At 49.6% G+C, this 19,347-nt stretch overlaps 1 protein-coding gene across 3 annotated transcripts in view; it reads right to left on the reverse strand.

Annotated features, from left to right (window-relative positions):
• Window positions 1-11,686: 11,686 nt before the first annotated feature.
• The window catches only part of NTF3 (neurotrophin 3), a 76,668-nt gene continuing 69,007 nt past the window's right edge, over window positions 11,687-19,347 (reverse strand). For 2 of the 3 annotated variants that reach the window (XM_019961669.2, XM_070790262.1), the window contains exon 2: window positions 11,687-12,784. In XM_019961669.2, the coding sequence (XP_019817228.1) occupies window positions 12,002-12,784 (783 nt within the window). In that variant the 3' untranslated portion in view covers window positions 11,687-12,001. Of the gene's footprint in view, window positions 12,785-18,684; window positions 18,844-19,347 lie in introns of those variants that run through there. The other variant, XM_070790263.1, reaches the window with a different exon arrangement.

The following is a 19,347-nucleotide window of genomic DNA, read 5'->3' on the forward strand; positions in this document are numbered from 1 at the left end:
GCGTGTGCGTCTGTGTGGTGGGGCCAGATCACTGGGCCCCAGGGGAGACGAGCCAGTTTTAGGACTGCTTTTGGGATGTCAGCTGCACTGCCTGGGACCTTTCACGACAGCCTTCCATCCTGACAACACCCAGTGAGTTGGGCAGATCAGGTGGCAGGCTCGGAACTCTTGCTAAAATATCAGGCGATGGCTGTGCCAGTTACTAATGACTGCGGTGGTCCGAAGCCCCGGAGCAATGTCCCACTGCCATCCCCTTTTCTGGGGGGTCCACAGGAGTCTGTATGCTCAGACTCTTAAGGCTCAGAGGAGCCCCCCATAACCCTGTGTCAGCCGACCACTCTCCCCTGGTCCATGCTCCCTGTTTCAGCTACACACATTTTCACTATCACCCCAAGAGGTAGGTCCTAATATCAGCTTCATTTTATAGGAAACTTAAGTGTGTGTTAGTCGCTCAGTCATGTCTGTCTCTTTGACTCCATGGACAGTAACCCGCCAATCTCCTCTGTCCATGGAATTCTCCAGGCAAAAGTAATGGAGTGGGTTGCCATCCCCTTCTTCAGGGGAATCATCCTGATCCAGAGACTGAACCCAGGTCTCCAGCAGTTTAGATAGATTCTTTACTGTCTGAGTCACCAGGGAAGCTCTTAGGAAACTCAGGACCGAATGAAATTAGGGAACTTGCCCACGTGATGCCAGGTCACGAGATTATGAAGGTGGTGTGGAGTCAGGGAAGATGCTCTGGACTGGATGAGAGAAGATCTGGTCCTCACTCCCATTCTGTCCTACATGTTAGCCGTGTGATGTTGGCTAGTTTGCCTAACCTCTCTGAGTTTAGCTGACTTTAGTACATCAGAGTGGGAAGCAGTTCTAATAGCCTCCTGGAGCTTCTCAGAGACCACCCTGCTTGCCTCTCCTTCCATACTATCTCAAGGCTGAACCCTCTGTCATATCTGTAAGATAGGCTGGGTCTGCTCCTAGGTATAGGGAATTTTTTAAGATTTTTTTTTTACATCTACCATTTTAAAAGTCTTTTTTGAATTTATTACAATATTGCCTCTTTTATGTTTTGGGGTATTTGGGGCCGCGAGGCATGTGGGATCTTAGTTCCGCAACCAGGGATCGAACTCACACCCCCTGAATTGAAAGTTGAAGTCCCAGCCAGGAATTCTGGGCAGTGGCCCTGCCCACTGCTGCCCCCTCAAGGCCTTCTAGCACCTGGAGGGGGACTGGGGCAGAAGGAGGGAGGAGTCTGGTTTCTCAGGAATGTAACAGGTCTGACAAGGAGAAAGGTCCCTCTGAGAGAGGGGAGGCTGCTGAAGCAACACTGCAAAATGCTGGCCTCTTAGGGGAGCAGGGGGCCTGAGGTCCTGAGAGAAAGCTTCGCAAAGCGCAGGGACGGTGCACGGACTGGGCCGTGTTTGTGCTTCTATTGCCAAAGCTTGACATCAGATTGTTGCTTTAAGATCCTCTGCGGTAATTAGGCTATTCATCTCTCAGGGTATACGGACATGTGTCTTACTTTCCTTAGGAATGCTGACATTTCACGTCTTGAATTTCATAAGCAGCAAGCATTTTAATCATGAAAATATATAGTATCTCATCCCCCACCACCCGGCTCTCAACCTCCTGTTTACCCTATGTATTCCTTCTCTATACTTTCACTGTCTTCTATGGATTTCTTCTGAGTGGTTAATGCTCCCTGAAATTATTATACATGCAGATTTGCTTATTTCTTTCTTAGTTTTTTCTGTTACATCCTCTAGACAAGAAGCTCCATTAAGGTGTGAACCTCCCCTTTCCCTTTATCACTACACTGGTCCATGTCTAGGAGGAGAGTGGGCACATCGTAGGTCTCTATCAACATTGGTTGAATGAACATGAACTTGAATGGATGGATAGATGCGCTACAGTACAAGGTGTTCTTTCCCTAAGAAGTGTAAACACAGCCTGGCTCCTGGCCTTGTGTTTTCTCTTTATTTATATGTAAATACTGTTTTCTTCCAACTCAAGTCCTCCCACCGACATTTTATCAATGCAATAATGGCATTGCAAAGCTTTGCACCGAAAAGAACAATGTTGTTGTTCAGTCGCTCAGTCGTGTCCAACTCTTTGCGACCCCGTGGACTGCAGCAGGTCAGGCTTCCCTGTCCTTCACTACCTCCTGGAATTTGCTCAAACTCTTGTCCATTGAGTTGATGAATTCTCCAGGCAAGAATACTGGAGTGGGTTGCCATTCCCTTTTCCAGGGGATCTTCCTGACCCAGGGATCCAACCCAGGTTTCCTGCATTGCAAGCAATTTTTTTTACTGTCTGAGCCTCTGAAACTTTCACTGAAAAGGACATTATGATTCTATACTGTTCAGTTTCTCGTCTCCCAGAAATATTCGCCACCTCATCATAGCCATCTATATAACTAAACAGCAACAGAGCCTTCCATCCTGATCCATTCTCTCTTCAGTTCAGTTCAGTCACTCAGTTGTGTCCGGCTCTTTGCAACCCCAAGGACTGCAGCACACCAGGCTTCCCTGTCCATCACCAACTCTTGGAGCTTGCTCAAACTCACGTCCAAGTCGGTGATGCCATCCAACCATCTCAACTTCTGTCGTCCCCTTCTCTTCCCGCCTTCAATCTTTCCCAGCATCAGGGTCTTTTCCAATGAGTCAATCCTTCGCATCAGGTGGCCAAAATATTGGAGCTTCAGCTTCAGCATCAGTCCTTTCAATGAATGTTCGGGACTGATTTCCTTTAGGATTGACTGGCTTGATCTCCTTGTAGTCCAAGGGGTTCTCAAGAGTCTTCTCCAACACCACAGTTCAAAAGCATCCTTCTCCCTTAGGTTTGACCCAAATCCTTCCTGTTGCAGTCCCAGTTTATTACGGTGATTCATTATCCATTTGTGTAAAAATATTCTCTGACTGCCTACTGTGAGCTCAGTGCCCAGCATTAGGGATATGATTCTGACAAAATCAGCATGATTGCTCCCTAGGGAGATCAAAGTCAAATGGGGCGATGTACCAAACAAAGACTCACACCAACACCCAGACAGCTGCCACTTCAGCTGTGTCATGTGGTATAAATGCCGGGTGGCAGGACCACATGAAAAGATGGGGAAGGCTAGACTCTAATGAACTCAGGAGGAGGTGTCAGGAAAGGTCCCCCCAAGGAAAGATGGATGACCTGGGGTATGGATTTATAAACAGAGGAATTTGTAAACCAAGGAGGAGACAATCAGATGAAGGGAGCAGGGGACAGAACACCAGCTCCCAGGCAGAGGGAATGACACCCATGGAAGCCCAGGAGCAGAATATAGATTGGCTCTTTCCAGGATTTTCCTGAGAGAGAACGATCTTTTATTTTCCTGATTGACAAAGTTTCAAGGAGCCGAGGCAACAACAAGGAAAGGTTCTAGCCCGGAAAACAGAACCACACTATGTCTTTTTGTAACAGAATCTTTAGAGCTTGGCTTCCTAATATCTGATTTGTCCTTTAAATGTAACCTAACATATATACAGGTGCACTGCAAGCTTACAGCTAAACCACACTCCTGCGAAGTCGTGCTGGTGTGAAGACACAGATGCCCTGGACCTCAGCATACTGTTACCATACTTTGGGTCATCTGAAGTGGAGGTCTGACCACAGATCCCTACAGGGGTACAAATTCCACACCCTAATTTGCTTCTATGGGGCTTTGGCTAGACCCGCTTGTAAACTGAGAGGCTTACCTGTGCTGGATTATTTCTAGATGAATAACAGCTGTGCTTTGATCTTTTCAAGCGTGCTTCTGTCTTGACAATGAGTTGTTTATTGGCTATCTCAACCTCAAACTCCTTATCAATCATCCCTGTCTTCAAACCCACACATCTTGCAGTCTTCGAATTGGATCTAGAATCATTGTGCCTCCAGAATGTAGTGGTCATTTCTGTATGCCTTCCTCTCTCATCTTCCACATCCAACTGGGTACCAAATCCAATCAATGCCACCTGAAAATGCTCCTCCCATCCCAAGTTCCTGCTTGCTCCCTCTGCCTCATCCTAGTCTGGGTTCTCCTGTGTGCAATTTATTGCTGATTTTCCAGCTCTCCCTCAATTTGCCTCAGGTCCACCCATCAGTTATCCTACCACCAAAATCATATCCTTAAAAATTAGAGGAAAAAAACACCCTTGTTGATTCCTTATTGTGTAATAAACCAGTGATTCTCAAAGTGTGCAGCAGCATCTTCTGGGAACTTGTTAGAAATGCAGGTTCCCAGGTCCCACTCAGACCTAATCAGTCAGAGACTCAGGTGACGGGCCCTTCAGGTGACAAACATTCTTCTTTGTCAAACTCTTACTCATCCCTAAGAGACAGCTCAGAGTTGCCTCCTCAGGGAAGCCTTCCCTCACTGTTCCCAGCAGCATTTAGTTGCTCATTTTCTGGGTTCCTGGAGACCCTTTTGTCGACAATCTTGTTACAGTTGTTTTATCGTAGATTTGACTTCAATGTAGGGAGTGGATTTCTATCAGATAATTAGTTTTTTTAAAACAGTACTAACTCCTTGTGAGCAGGTGCTCATGGAAAGGACATGAATGGCTCCTCTGTCCATCTCCAGGCAAGAATACTGGAGTGGGTTGCCATTCCCTCCTCCAGGGGATCTTGGGGATCTCCAGAGATCCAGGGATTGGCCCTGGGTCTCTGCACTGCAGGCAGAGTCTTTACCATCTGAGCCACCAGGGAAGCCCCCCAAATAGCACCAACTCTTTGTGGGCAGGTGCTCATGGAGAAGATGTGAGTGTTATCAAGGATACTTGCAGTAGTTATACTTGAAGGTCCCATCCTTTTTATTCACTGTTCTTTCAGGAAAGATGACATCTCTTTTGCCGAATCCATACAGTTGAACAGGGTGCCTGCCGGCTAGTGAGTGAAGTGAAAGTCACTCAGCTGTGTCCGACTCTTTTCTCCAGGCCAGAATACTGGGGTGGGTAGCCTTTCCCTTCTCCAGGGGATCTTCCCAACCCAGGGATCGAACCCAGGTCTCCTGAATTGCAGGCTGATTCTTTAACAGCTGAGCCTTCAGGGAAGCCCAAGAATACTGGAGTGGGTAGCCTATCACTTCTCCAATGGATCTTTCCTGACCCAGGAACTGAACCGGGGTCTCCTGCATTGCAGATGGATTCTTTACCAACTGAGCTATCAGGGAAGCTTCCTGCTGCCTAATATGTGTTCAAAAGGATTTTAGAAATGCATTGAATGGATAAAAGATTGTCAGTTCAGTTCAGTTCAGTTGCTCAGTTGTGTCCGACTCTTTGCGACCCCATGAATCGCAGCACGCCAGGCCTCCCTGTCCATCACCAACTCCCAGAGTTCACCCAGACTCACGTCCATTGAGTCAGTGATGCCATCCAGCCATCTCATCCTCTGTCATCCCCTTCTCCTCCTGCCCCCAATCCCTCCCAGCATCAGAGTCTTTTCCAATGAGTCAACTCTTCGCATGAGGTGGCCAAAGTACTGGAGTTTCAGCTTTAGCATCATTCTTTCCAAGGAAATCCCAGGGCTGATCTCCTTCAGAATCGACTGGTTGGATCTCCTTGCAGTCCAAGGGACTCTCAAGAGTCTTCTCCAACACCACAGTTCAAAAGCATCAATTCTTTGGCACTCAGCCTCCTTCACAGTCCAACTCTCACATCCATACATGACCACAGGAAAAATCATAGCCTTGACTAGACGAACCTTTGTTGTAAGGGAGGATAAAAAATTCTGTCCCAATTTGAAATTCCTGTCTTTTATTCTTTTGCAAAAGATCCAAATATTTCAGCCATGCTGCTTTTTACCCTTCAGGGAAAAGGTACAATCACTTTCCAGCTAGTATGGTGATTGATTAGTTACCAGGTGGGGTTTGTGGGGGTTGGGCATGAAGATTCTAGATCCAGTTCAAGTCCCCTCTGCTGTGAGCCACAGTGCTGGTGAGTCTGGCATCTCCCTTGGGTAGAACAATTGCTGGAAATCCCTGTCGTGTTGATCTGTTAATTTTTCCTTGTGCCACATGCCTGCCACTCATCTCACTCTCATCGAAATTCAGGTCAAGGTCTCCTAAGGCACTCAGCATCCTCCCCATCGTGGTCTTCAGAGCAACTGCTTCCAGACCTCTCAGGCTCCCCTCTGGGCATGTCCCCTTACCAGCCGTACCATCTCTGGTTAAGTTACCTAAATTTCCTTAACCTGTGTCCTCAATGGCACAAAAGAGTTAAAACTCCTGGAGTGTACACACAGAGCCTTACAGGGAAGAAGCAGCCAGTACGTGATAACCACTACTGTGATTATTTATTCTTCAGGCTGACCTTCCCTTTCAGCCCTTCACCCCAGCACCAGTCTCCAGCACTTCCCTGCCCAATCAGAAAGCACACAGCTTCAGCCCCTTCTGTTTAGGCTGCTGGAAACTGCCTGATGCCTTTTCTGCCTGTAAATCCTCAATCCCAACCCGCCTGTTTTCTAGTCCCAAGAATGTTTGTTCCATATGCTCCCCAGCTGGCTACCAGCTCAGTCTCCTAAAGGTTAGACTCATGTTCCGGAACATTCTTTTCAAGCATTACCTTTCCTTAAAAAAATGCAGTACATCAATGGTTGAGAAATCAAAGCAGCTACACACACACACATAAACATGGATACATGCAAACACACGCATGCACGTCAACCCACCTCCCTGTATCTCCATGTGAAAAGCCATCTAACCCAGTAAACTGTGCTTCACCATTTCCTAATAAACTTTTATGTTTTCTTGCCACTGAGGTTTCTGTAACTGTACACGCAATGTCATTACTGAGCCCTGCATTAATTCAACTCAGCCAGACGCCTCAGCAGTAGCCAGCTTCTAGAAAATTCTCTTGATATGTGTGTGTCTTTGCCTCTCCATCTCCTGGGCCCTCCCTTCCCCTGGCCCCCAGCTCAGACCATCTGTGCTTGGTCTATTGGCCTTTTGTACCATATATACAAGGCCAAGGGTGGAAGGAAACAAACCCACGGCCCTTGAGAGTGCCTGTGACCTCCCTGGCTTGTCCAAGCCAGGCCATCCTTCATCTGGAACTAGACAAAAGCCCGGGGTTTCTGGTCAACCCAGAGGCACTTGCCTTTCAGCCTGTCATGAAAACACGGGTGCCTCATGAGCAGCCTGTGGAGGAGTAACTTGAGAAGATGTGTATAAAGGGTCTGGGTCTCCTTAGATCTGGGGGTGGGAACTTGGAGGCAGGGGTTAGGCTGATGAAGGTTCTAGGGCAGAGAACCAGTCTTCAGGGTTGTGGTTCCATCTGGGTTTTGTGCAAAGAGCACTTTTAGGACCCTCAAGCCGTGTCGTGGGGGTGGGCAGGGGGCTCCAGATAATCGGCTGCCCATCAGGCCTCCAAAGATGCCTGCTGAGGCTGTTGGTAGGGCAACCCGGGAGGCTCTGCATGGCCGGGGCCATCCGAGCTGGAAGCCCAGGGAGCCGTCTTCCTGGTGAAGTCAGACAAATCTCCAGGTAGCCGGGAACTGAGGACACGGACTCACGTGTTTGGAGGTGATAAACATACCACGCAGATGATTTTTCTGAGCCTCAGTGGAAGGTTTCCACACAGACTCAGTGAACTAAAAAGCAGATGTAAACGGACATACAGGCTCATTCACTCATGGATGGGGGAGAGAAAACCAACCAAGTTCTTAAAAAACGCCAGACCCTGATCACCAACGTGGAGAAAACATTGCTGGACGTGAGACAGACAGACAGACACACAAGACGAAAACAAAGCTGTCCCATAAATTTTCAAGAAGGAACACCCCCCCTCCAAAACCCGACCTCCCTGACTCTTCAGAAAATCACTTGCGCTGATTGTATTTCTGCTGAAAAGAGTTCAAGGGACCCGTGGAAGAGAAGTGGGTGAACACGAACCTGGGGAGTGCCTCCAAGGGGGTGGGTGATTTAGACTCTTAATTAAGACAAATCGTCCACTGTGAAGTTGGGCAATTCCTCCTAGACTTCCAGAGTGAGGGCTCCTAAAAGTCTCCCCAAGCCTCACCAGGGGGTCACTCTTAGGGGGCTTCTGACAGGCCAGGAACGGGCTGTTTTCATGACGTTGCAAAATGATCTAGTGATTTGGGCACTCCCCTTATTTTTAAGACAAGGGAACAAAGGCTCAGAGAGGTTAAGTAACTTGGTCAAGTTCACACAGCATGGGGGGAGGCACCTTATTCAAGTATACAAAGAAGCCTCCACCAGTGGCCAACAGAGCTTTTGAGCATCCATCAAGGAAAAGAAGACTGACAGCTTGGACACTGGCCCTCTCTGCAGTAAGAGCTCAAGATGCTGAAATCCCCTTGGGATGGGTGAGTTAGCCAAGGTCATGCAGCCAGCCACTGACAACAAAGCCAGGCTAGAACCTGCCTGTCATCCAGCCAGGCTCCTCACCCTGCAACACACCTCTCTGCTTAACAAAGTTCCAGCCAGAAATCAGGTGCCGGGGAGGATGACGGACACCAAGGGCATCTCCAGGAGCCAGACCCCTGCCCTCCATGGCCCTCCTGTCTCAGAGACGAGTTCAGCCATCAGCCTTCACAATGGCAGAGGTGTGCGCCGGACGCACAAGGTCTGCTGCGGACCTTTTGGAGGAATCTGCCCAGGCCCGTGAACCTAACATATTGGCCTTGGCTGACTTGGATGTCCTCTGATGCCAGGAAAGTTGCTGAGAGGGAACTGTGCCCCCCAGCATGAGGAGGGCAGAGCTTGGCATGGCCTGAAGCTGGAATTTCTCCGAGGCTGGTTTTCATCAGCCCCAGCTTCACTCTCGCCCATAAGTACACTCAATCTGGAAGCAGGCTGCTCCAGACACGCTCTTGACATTGAGGCAAACTCCTTCCCTTCAAGGCGGGGCCAGGGGAACTCAGCCCTGTTATTTAGGGACTGTGCCTTCCCAGGCTGGACTCCGGGGCTCTGTCACCCAAGCCTGTCTTCCCAGGCAGTCAGACAGGCCCTAAACCAATGTGCAGTAGACATTACAGAACAGGAACCTAAGGGCTCCTTAACTCCAACCTGAGAATCAAGATGGGCCAATTACAAGTCTTGCAGGATCCTATTGGTGAGCTTCCCTGGTGGCCCAGTGGTAAAGACTCCAACTGCCAATGCAGGAAATGCAAGAGATGCAGGATCGATCCCTGGGTCAGGAAGATCTCCTAGAGAAGGAAATGGCAACCCACTTCAGTGTTCTTGCATGGGAAATCTCGTGGACAAAGGAGCCTGGTGGGCTGCAGTCCATGGGGTCGCAAAGAGTTGGACACGACAGCCTCTAAATAGCAATAATAATAATCCTATGGGCAAGCATACTGTGTTCTTGATATAGGCTCCTGAAGCAAGAGCTTCCGCAGGTTTCCATGCAGAGAACAAGCTTTCCAGTTCCCTAGGACTGTGCTGTTCATTCCAAGATGCAAGGCTGCGTTGGGTGGGGGGACCAGTGATGAGGACAGTCCTGTCATCTCTCAAACAGGGACTTCGTCTTCCCTCTGCCACTTACCTGCTCAGGTTAAATTAAATCATCGGGCAGGTTAAATCCTCAGGCCTCGGTTTCATCACCTGTAAACACAAGATGACAATCGCCACCTCCACACATTTGTGACAATTCATGGGGGTGGCAGAGTCTGAGAGTGTCAGTCTGTGGCGGGCACGTAGTCAGTTCTTCACTTCCTGCCCTCAAGTTTTGAGCATCCAGAATTGAGTGTGGGCTGACTATGCTGTTCATCAAAGCCACTGCTGTTTGCTGAGCCTGTTGCAAGAGGTTCATGTTCCATAAAGGACACAGACTCTGTTTGGTATGTGTGCAGGCTGCTTCAGGTAGAGGGTACACACAGGCCTTGGTGGAAGGCAGGCCAAACCAGGGAAGTGACCAGACAGGGTTTCAGGACAGGAATGCAGGGTCCATAGTGGGTTAGTGGGTACCCTATGCCTCTGCCCAGATTGGAGACTGGAGTCCTTAGGCTCCAGACCCCAGGGGACAAACTGCTGCCCAGTTCATCCTCTGCAGTGGGAGGGGTGGGTGGGTGGGTGTCCCAGTTTTCCCAGGGGAAAAGTGCCTGAAGGGCATCACTAGTGTCTGCCTTGGCAGGACAGGTGTGACCACCACCAAATGACCCCTTGTGCTATTGTGGACACTCCTGGGATTAGCAGGCACCTGGAAGATTCCCTCCAGTTGGGGTTTTCACATCCAAAGTGACAAGTCAACCAAAAATGATACAGAGCTCAAGTACAGCAGACTAAAAGAGTGGGTGGCTCAGTGGTAAAGAATCCACCTGCAAGGCAGAGGACCTGGGTTCCATCCCTAGGTCAGGAAGATCCCCTGGAGAAGGGAAAGGCAACCCATTCTGGTACTGTGGCCTGGGGAGTCCCACGAGCAGAGGAGCCTGGTGGGCTACAATCCACGGGGTCGAAAATGAGTTAGACACAACTGAACTAAACAACAATAAAGTTGAACTCACAGAAGCAACAGAGCAGAATTTCGGTTGCCAGGGTTTGGGGATGGGGAAGAAGAGGAGAGCAGAAATTTCAAATTTTAAGAGGAAGAAGCTTTGGGGGATTGAATGGACCCTGCATGGCCTGGTGACCGTGATGACAATACTGTACTGTATACTTGAGAGTAGCAATGAGTAGATTTAAAATGTTTTCACAGTAACAACAATGGCAATTACATGAGGTGAAGGATGTGCTAAGTAACCTTACGGTGGTAAACATTTCACAATATGTACATGTGTCAAATCATCACATTGCACACTTTGAACTTACATAGCGTTACATGTCAATTACATCTCAATCGAGCTAGGTGTGGGGAGAACAAAATGAAACCCTAAAACAAAAACCATAGAGAGGAGCACAATACCTAAGTAAGGAGAAGGAGAGGAGGGAGGGGTAAGGAACTTTTGTTCTTGAATATCTACACCATGCTGGGACTCTGAGATGCCTACCATGATTATGGGGCCTAACCATGGCAGCCTGTGGGGTAGGCAAGCCCCATATCTGACTCTCTGACTCCAGGCAACCTGGGCTCAGGGTGCCTTCAAAGCCCTGCACACAGTCACGGGGAGGAGCTGGAATTTGCACCAAGGTCTGACTCCCTCCTGCGGCACAAGCCTTTATCATCAGTTCCCCCTGGGGCTGCAGGAAGAGTCAGCAGAGGATGGGGAGGCAGAAGAAACTCCTGGAGAATCTATCAGGACCACATTTCTCTTCTGTGCACAGATGACTCACCATCCACTTCTGCTCCTGGGTAACTCTACAATTATTTCTGTTGCAGATAGTTAAAAAAACATTTTCCTATGTGCCTCGGAAGATGAAAACCACTTTTACACAGAGCAAAACAAAAACCGAAGCCAAGAAAAGAAAAAAAAGAAATTCAACCCTTAACCATCTCAAACCCCCAAACAACAAACGAGCTGAAAAGAAACTTCCAAAATGAAAACTGCCAGATTCATTGTTATTGTTCTGGGACTATAACATCGGAGTAGATCATAATTCAATTGGCAAAAACTGACAGCAGAGGAAGGTGAGGAGGTTCTCGGACAGTGAGCTTGCCGGCCAGATTTAAGAGCTGCTGAGCATCCCTGCGGCGGAAGTGGTACCAGTTCTTTTGATTAATGAATCAATTATGATGCATCCTGAAAGGGGGTATGGAACTGTGTCTACACACAACTCTGACATCAGCCGATTTCAACAAGTTTACTAAAACGACAGTCACGGCCTTTGACAATACTGAAAGTAAAATAGTGGTGTACACAGACTTTACAGGGCAGCTCCAGGGAGCTGGGTTACAGAATCAGGTTAAACAGATGGGAGAAGGCCTGAGGGAAGCCAAGCACACGGATTTTATTGAGAAAAAAGCTTATATACTGTAAGGGTTGCCGAAGTTTAATAAATAAAGGTCAACTTATAATATATAAAAACAATATAAACATTTATATGCTACATGCATATCATATAATTTAAAGTAATAATTTATATATGGGGAGAGACGCCAAGTCATGTTCTTCCGATCTTCCTGGACAAGGCACACACACAAGACGTGTCTATCCGGATCCACCGCCAGCCGACCAGTTTGTTGTTTTCTGACGTCAGCGCGCGGACGTAGGTTTGGGAGGTTTTGCACTGCGAGTTCCAGTGTTTGTCATCAATTCCTCTGCAACCGTTCTTGACAGGCCTGGCCTCCTTACACCTCGTCTCATAAAAATATTGTTTGACGGGGGAGTTGCCGGTCTTGATCTCCCCCAGCACCGTGACCTGGTGTCCCCGGATGTCAATGGCCGACGACTTGTCGGTCACCCACAGGCTCTCGCTGTCGCACACGGAGTACTCGCCCCGGTGGCTCTTGTGCTCCGCGTACCTCTTCCTCCGCGACGTTCTGTTGGCCGCCACGGGGCTGCCCACGTAATCCTCCATGAGGTACAGGGGAGGGGGCTCCAGGGGGGTGCTGTCACTCAGCAGGACCCGCGGCGAGCTGTAGCGTCTCTGCTGCCGCAGCAGCTCGGGACCCATGGCCATCACCGGCTGGAATTCCGACTTGGCCGGCTCTCGGGGCGGGGCCTCTGCTTTGGGCAGGGTGCTCTGGTAGTTCTCCTTAACGTCCACCATCTGTTTGGAGAGCTTGTTTTTTAAAATATCTGCCTGGATCAGCTTGATAATCAGGGAATTGAGTGAGTCTTCCGGCAGACTCCTTTGATCCATGCTGTTCCCTTGGACGCCACGGAGATAAGCGAGAAACATCACATAAAACAAGATGGACATCACCTTGTTCACCTGTAAGATCTGAAAAGGAAACACGTGTGTTACTAGCAGGTGGTGGCGGCTGCGTCCGTGTCATTCCTGGACTGGATACCTGAGCCTGGGGATCCCTGTGAGGCAGGATGGAGAGCTGAGTACCACCATCCAAGGAGAACATCAGAACGCCCCTGTGATGGCCAGAGACAGAGGCTGTCTATTCCTCTCGCCTTCCCCTCTTACTCTCCTAGACATCCAAGTGCCTTCACCCCAACAATCCTTCTTCCAGCAGTGTGGCTGGGTGAGAGGGAAAGAGATGTGTGTGTGTGTGTGTGTGTGTGTGTGTTGTGTGTAAGAGAGAGAAGGCAAAATAATCTGTCTCACAAAGACAAAGAATATCACTGAAGGGCCACAGCCTGGAAGAGTCAGGTCTCTCCCGAGGACCTAAAGCGGCAGGGGAGGTCACCTCTGGGCATTCAGCCTGGATCTTTCTCGGATGGACAGCACCTGTCACCTGAGCACCCGAGTCCACTGTCTGTAGCCTTCTGCTGGGTGAGCCTGACATCCTGCTGTTTCTTTAAATGTCTCTTGAGCCTGAAAAGACCACCTCTCGCACCACCTCATGAAACTACAAAGAAACGGAACCTGAAAATTCTAAAGGTACATAGACTACGTTTCTAGTTAAAACATAGCAGCAGCGGCAGCCTTGCAATTGTGTCAAGAATCAGAGTTCTCTTGCCCACTTCGCTGCGGCCCCTGGGGTCTCTGGAAGGAGTGAATACCCTGAGGCTGGGGGGTGGGCCAGCTTCCCCTCAATCTGCAGCATCAGAGAGGGGTCATCACTGGCCAGCCTGGCAGAGCAGTCCTCCTGCCCCTGTAACTACCCACTCTGTGAGACGGCCTGAGTGTCAGGGTTCTCTGCCGAGCTCGCTGATGGACATGCTTGCCAATGTGCCCACCTGATCCCCAGACACCCCCTTCCCAAGACAGCAGACCCCCCGAAGCACTCCCTGCAGAAGGTGGAGACTCAGCTCAAATGAATGGGCTGCACTTGCCCTGAAGCGCAAGATTCCCTGTCGATTTCTCTTGTCTGATGTTTTGTTTCCCACTATGAAACGCTCCTTTTTTAATGGTTCTATTTCTAACTCTGCCATCTCCTTGGTTCAGTGGCATCTTAACCCATCAACGCTTTCGTTCTGTTGCCATAGTAGAGCCTCCACTTGGGGTTTCTGCCGAGTCCATGTGGAATTAGAGGGCTGATCTCCACATACCTTCATGCTGGTCACTCCCTCACTAGAGCACAGCCCTGGAAGCACAGCCCTGGAAGGAGAGGGTTCTGGTGCGGGAGGGGTGGCCACTGGTTAGACCCTCCCCAGTGCCCTGCACTTCGCCCCACCCGCCACGGGTGCTCATTCTGTTACCACCACTGCAGCTGCCTCACCGTCTCCGGGGCTCTGTCGTTTCCTCTCTAAAGCTCTAAGCGTGGAAAATCAAATCCTTCCCTTGGCTCACCTTGGATATTTCCAGAAAGACTACAAAACCCAGGGGAAGAAGAGAAGGGAAATAAACAAAGGTGGCACGAGACACAGAAAATCAGTCCTGGGACTTCCCTGCTGGTCCAGTGGCTAAGGTTCTGCACTCCTGACGCAGGGGGCCCGGGTTCGATCCCTGGTCAGGGAACTAGATCCCACACGTCACGACTAAAAGTTTACATGTCACAACTAAAGATTCTGCATGCCGTAACTAGAAGACCCTGTGTGCTATAACCCTGCCCAGCCAAATAAATAAATGAAAATAAATAGCGGTTAAAAAAAAGAGGAGAAAAGCCGTCCTGCTTACCCATGGCTCAGAACCTGTCTGTGTCTGAGCCCGCCCAAGCTAACTGGCTCCCAGGACTCACAGATGTGGCCTCTTCCCACATGTTGCCTGAAGAGCTGCTCTGGTGTCCCCAAAGGCCAGCAACATTGCTGTCACTTTCCTCCAGCTTCCTCCTCCTGGCTCCCGGCCTGTTTCTCTGATAAGGGGAGCATCTTCCTTCCATGGGAACCACTCTCTGGACAGCTGATTCTTTCAAGGTCAAGGCTAAGCGAAGGATTCTAGCTTTGCTGCCCCCATCTAGAGATGCACTCCCCCCAGGCACGGCATGATCCTGGGAAAATGGTTCCCATGGAATAACTAATCTCCCCACCCCAACTCCACATAAAAGTGATTTTTCCCTTCAATCTTGCAGGCCCAACAAAATGAAACTTGAACAACACAAAAATATGGCGTCCATGCAACTAGAATTATACCACCTTCTCCCTTCCAAAAAAGAAGACAGATGCCATGAAGTAATTTGGGATTGAGAGGCTATCAAAAAACAATTTATGAACCGCCCCTACCCACCCCGCCCAAGCCCCATCACCATCAACTAAGAATATGCAGGCTACCTGCTCATACGGAAACTGAACAAGTGAGGTGAGGTGAGTGGATGGAGGGCCCAGGTGGAATAAGAGTCCATGTCTAGATTGGGAAGGTCACTGCAAGGGTGAGTGGGAAGGAAGAGCCTTGATGGATTGGGCTGCTTTATGGGGAGTGGTCTGTGTATGGAACCAAAGGGTGTTAGAAGCAGAGAGGCATTTACTCCAACTCCTTTATTTTATATGGGTTTCTCTGGTGGCTCAGATGGTAAAGAATCCACCTGTAAAGCATGAAACTGGGGTTCAATCCCCAGATCAGGAAGATCCCCTGGAGAAGGGCATGGCAACCTATTCTAGCGTTCCTGCCTGGAGAATCCCATGGACAGAGGAGCCTGGCAGCTACAGTCCATGGGGTTGCAAAGAGTCAGACAAGACTGAGCGACTAACACTTTCATTTTCACTTCATTTTATAGATGAGGAAACCTCAAACTGCAGTTTAAAGAAGAGGAGAGACACAGGAGGCAGAGAAGGGGGGTCTCTGCAGTTCAAGACCAGTGCTTCTTTTCATCACATCATGACTGGGCTCCCATGCCCCATCTGCAGCCCGGCTCACTGTTCAGCAGCCACTTAAATAAGCTTTATGACCCGTGTGACCCTTCCCCTTGCACATTCTCATCGCCTCTTCTTCTGCTGAAATGTTGCTCACTCTTCAGCACCCAGTTCAGAAGCTAATTTTCCATCACGCTCCCCCGATAACAGCAGCCCAACCCCCTCTGCATGCCCACGTTGTGGTGGCACGTGTCACAGCCCTCTCGGCACGATGCAGTTTACTCACTAGACTGTCCTCCAAGGCCAGGGGCCCCTCCTTCTTGTCTGTGTCTGTCTCTCCCCTGAGTCCACACCACAGCGAATACAAAGTAGGTGCAGTGAGTCAGAGATGGACCGAGGGTGGCTGAAGGCAGAACCAGCTCCCGAGGCTGCAGGGCCAATAGCAAACATTTCTCAGAGGCAGGGAGGTGGCAGGAGGTGTGACCATGTTAGAAGCCACGCTCCAAACCCCCAGGCGCATGTTCCATGGTCCCATGTGGCTTCACTTACAAAACCCACAAAGATAAAATTCTGCAGAATTTCAAGATGGTAACCACAGAGTGTTACACTTGAGTTCAAGGTCCCCTTTCTGGGTGTGGGCCCCTGTGCGATGCCCTGGCTGTAGGAACTAAGATGGTTTGTCTTGATGAAATTGTATGAAGGTAATAGATAGTGGGAAAATGGAAACAATGACAGACTTTATTTTCTTAGGCTCCAAAATCACTGTGGACAGCGACAGCAGCCATGGAATTAAAAGATGCTTGCTCCTTGAAAGAAAAACTAGGGCAAAACTAGACAGTGTATTAAAAAGCAGAGACTTTGCCGCCAAAGATCCATATAGTCAAAGCTATGGTTTTTCCAGTAGTCATGTACAGATGCGAGAGGTGGATCATAAAGAATGCTGAGTGCCAGAGAACTGATGCTTTCGAACAGTGGGGTTGGAGAAGACTCTTGAGAGTCCCTTGGACTGCAAGGAGATCAAACCAGTCAATCCTAAGGGAAATCAACCCTGAATATTCATTGGAAGGACTGATGCTGAAGCTCCAATACTTTGGCCACCTGATGTGAAGAGCTGACTCATTGGAAAAGACCCTGACGCTGGGAAAGATTGAAGACAGGAGGAGAAGGGGACGACAGAGGATGAGATGGCTGGATGGCATCACCGACTCGATGGACATGAATTTGAGCAGACTCTGGGAGACAATGAAGGACAGGGAAGCTTGGCGTGCTGCAGTCAATGGGGTCACAAAGAGTCAGACACGACTTAACTACTGAACAACAACAAAGGAGTGGAAAGTCAGTGTTCGTCAAGAGAGACGCTCGAAGGCCACAGGGTACCATGAGGCAGGGTGACACGAGCAGGGCTCTGGACAGGAGCCGCGACTTTAGTGCAACCTGGCTGGGAGGGCCTGGGGTTGTGGACCATGAGAAAGGCCTGTGAGACCATCTTCTTTGCTCTCCTTGGCAACAGGCGTAGGGGGAGAGGTCAGGGTCATCAGGGAGGAAGATTTCACCACCAATACTGCAAACAACCACCCAACCCCGTGGTCAGATCGTACAAAGCAGACCGACTTGTAGCTGATTTATTGCTTTTCAATTTTCTACAGAGACTTATGGAGGCTGCATGTTTCTACCATCCCATCTACCTCTGGGAGCCCCAGGGCAAACCCTGCCACCCCCTCGGGTTCCAGGCACACAAATTCTGCAGAAACATCTGGCCAGCACTGGTGAAGGTAGGGGGATGGACAGATGAACAAAATGAATGACATAAAAACTCCCAAATGCCTCTAGGCACAGGTCCTACTCGTTTCTGGATCTAGACTGTCTCTTGCCATCAAGTCCAAAAACCTTGTCATGATATTTTGGAATCAGCTGCAGGTTGGTAAGTGTTTCTAGATTATTTGCAAGGCTGCATTAAAACCCAGCAGGCTTTCTGCAGACTTCACTTGGATAATCTGCTTTCAGCTTTTTCGCACAGAGCAAGCCCAAGAATGTTGCTAATAAAACGCGCCCTAACACAGATGTTGAAGCCGGAAGGGGCTGTAGATAACCATCTCATGTTTACCATTAAGGATGCTGAGACCGGGTATGGTGTAAAGTGAGTTGCGTAAGGGTCACACAGCTACATGACGCAGAGATGGACAGGGGAGATTTGGTTCTTTTTAAAAAAATTATTTGAAAATTTAATTTAATTAATTTATTTTTGGCTACGCTGGGCCTTCATTGCTGCTCAGGCTTTCCCTAGTTGAAGTGAGCTGAGGCTACTCTTTGTTAAGATGCTCCGGCTTCTCATTGCAGTGCCTTCTCTTGGTGTGGAGCACAGGCTCAGTTGTTGTGGCACATGGGCTTAGCTGCCACAAAGCTTGTGGGATCTTCCCGGACGAGGGATCGAACCCGTGTTCCCTGCGTTGGCAGGCAGATTCTTAACCACTGGACCACTTAGGGAAGCTCGAGACTTGGTTCTTAAGTGCAACAGAGATCACAAGGCTCAAGCATGGTCAAGGTCACTGTCGGGGTGGATCACGACATTGCTAGGAAAGCTCTCAGCACCGTGCCCGGCACAGAGTGATCCACTGGACGTGCTGGATCAATATGAACCTGAGTTATCAGTGGCAGCAGAGATGCTGCATCCTTGCCCTCCACGCGCACACACTGGGCACCACAGGTCTAGCTCCCTGGCGTGCGGAGTGGAGAAGGAAAGACAGTGCTCGGCAAGGCACATCAGTGAAGGTTTCGATTCAGAGAGACTTCTGTGCTCCTTGGCGAGTGGTGACTGCAGGGTACAGAGACCCCCTTCCAAGCAATGGTCCTACTGTGTTATCCTCGTCTGTATGTCACCTCTTGGATGGCATGGCCACACCCTTCTCATACCCCAGTCCCTGTTGTCCGGCCCAGGGCTGCACTGTCATGGAGTCTCCAGGTCTGTTTACTTAATGAGCATCTACAGCAGGCAAGACCTACCAAGACACAGCTTCCTGGCCTGGGATGCTGTTTGGGCTTCTGCCAAGCCTGGTTTGGAAGCCAATCAGCTCTGCCTTCTTCTCCCAAAGAAAATACGGGCCTGGCTCTGCAGCAGGCCAGGGTCCCCAGGCTCTTCTTGGCTATAATTGGAAAAAGACCTGTTAAAGACCCCGGCAAGCCCCCTTCCTGCACTCTCCCCAGTGCCCCTTTCCCCCGCTCAGACTTTTCCAAGATCCCAACCAACTCGCAGATGCTATTTTCCTCGCTCAGAAATGCTTTCCCACATATGGTGTTTTCCCAGTCCCCAGAGCAACATTCCTACAAGGTTTCACCATCCCTCAAAATACTCAAAAGAGAGCAATTTCTGATTCCTCCTTTCTGGCTCAGTGTACAACACACACAGAGGGTTTGGGGTCTGCAAGAAGCAGCTGAAATGCAAGAGAAGCTGGTGAGGACAGAGGTACAGGGTCTGAGGTTACTGAAACCCGGGTCTGTCGGGCCACACGCGGCAGACGGTGGCCGTCGCTGCTGTGTTCCATGTCACCACTCCACGACTAGCTCCCTGGCATGGCGAGCCACCTCCTGGTCACAAACCCGGAGACCTTGCTTTTTGCACCTGTGTATGCGTGCTCAGTCGCTTCAGTCATGTCTGACTCTTTGTGC

Source organism: Bos indicus, chromosome 5 (genome assembly GCF_029378745.1).
Source record: "Bos indicus isolate NIAB-ARS_2022 breed Sahiwal x Tharparkar chromosome 5, NIAB-ARS_B.indTharparkar_mat_pri_1.0, whole genome shotgun sequence".
Classification (NCBI taxonomy): Eukaryota; Metazoa; Chordata; class Mammalia; order Artiodactyla; family Bovidae; genus Bos; species Bos indicus.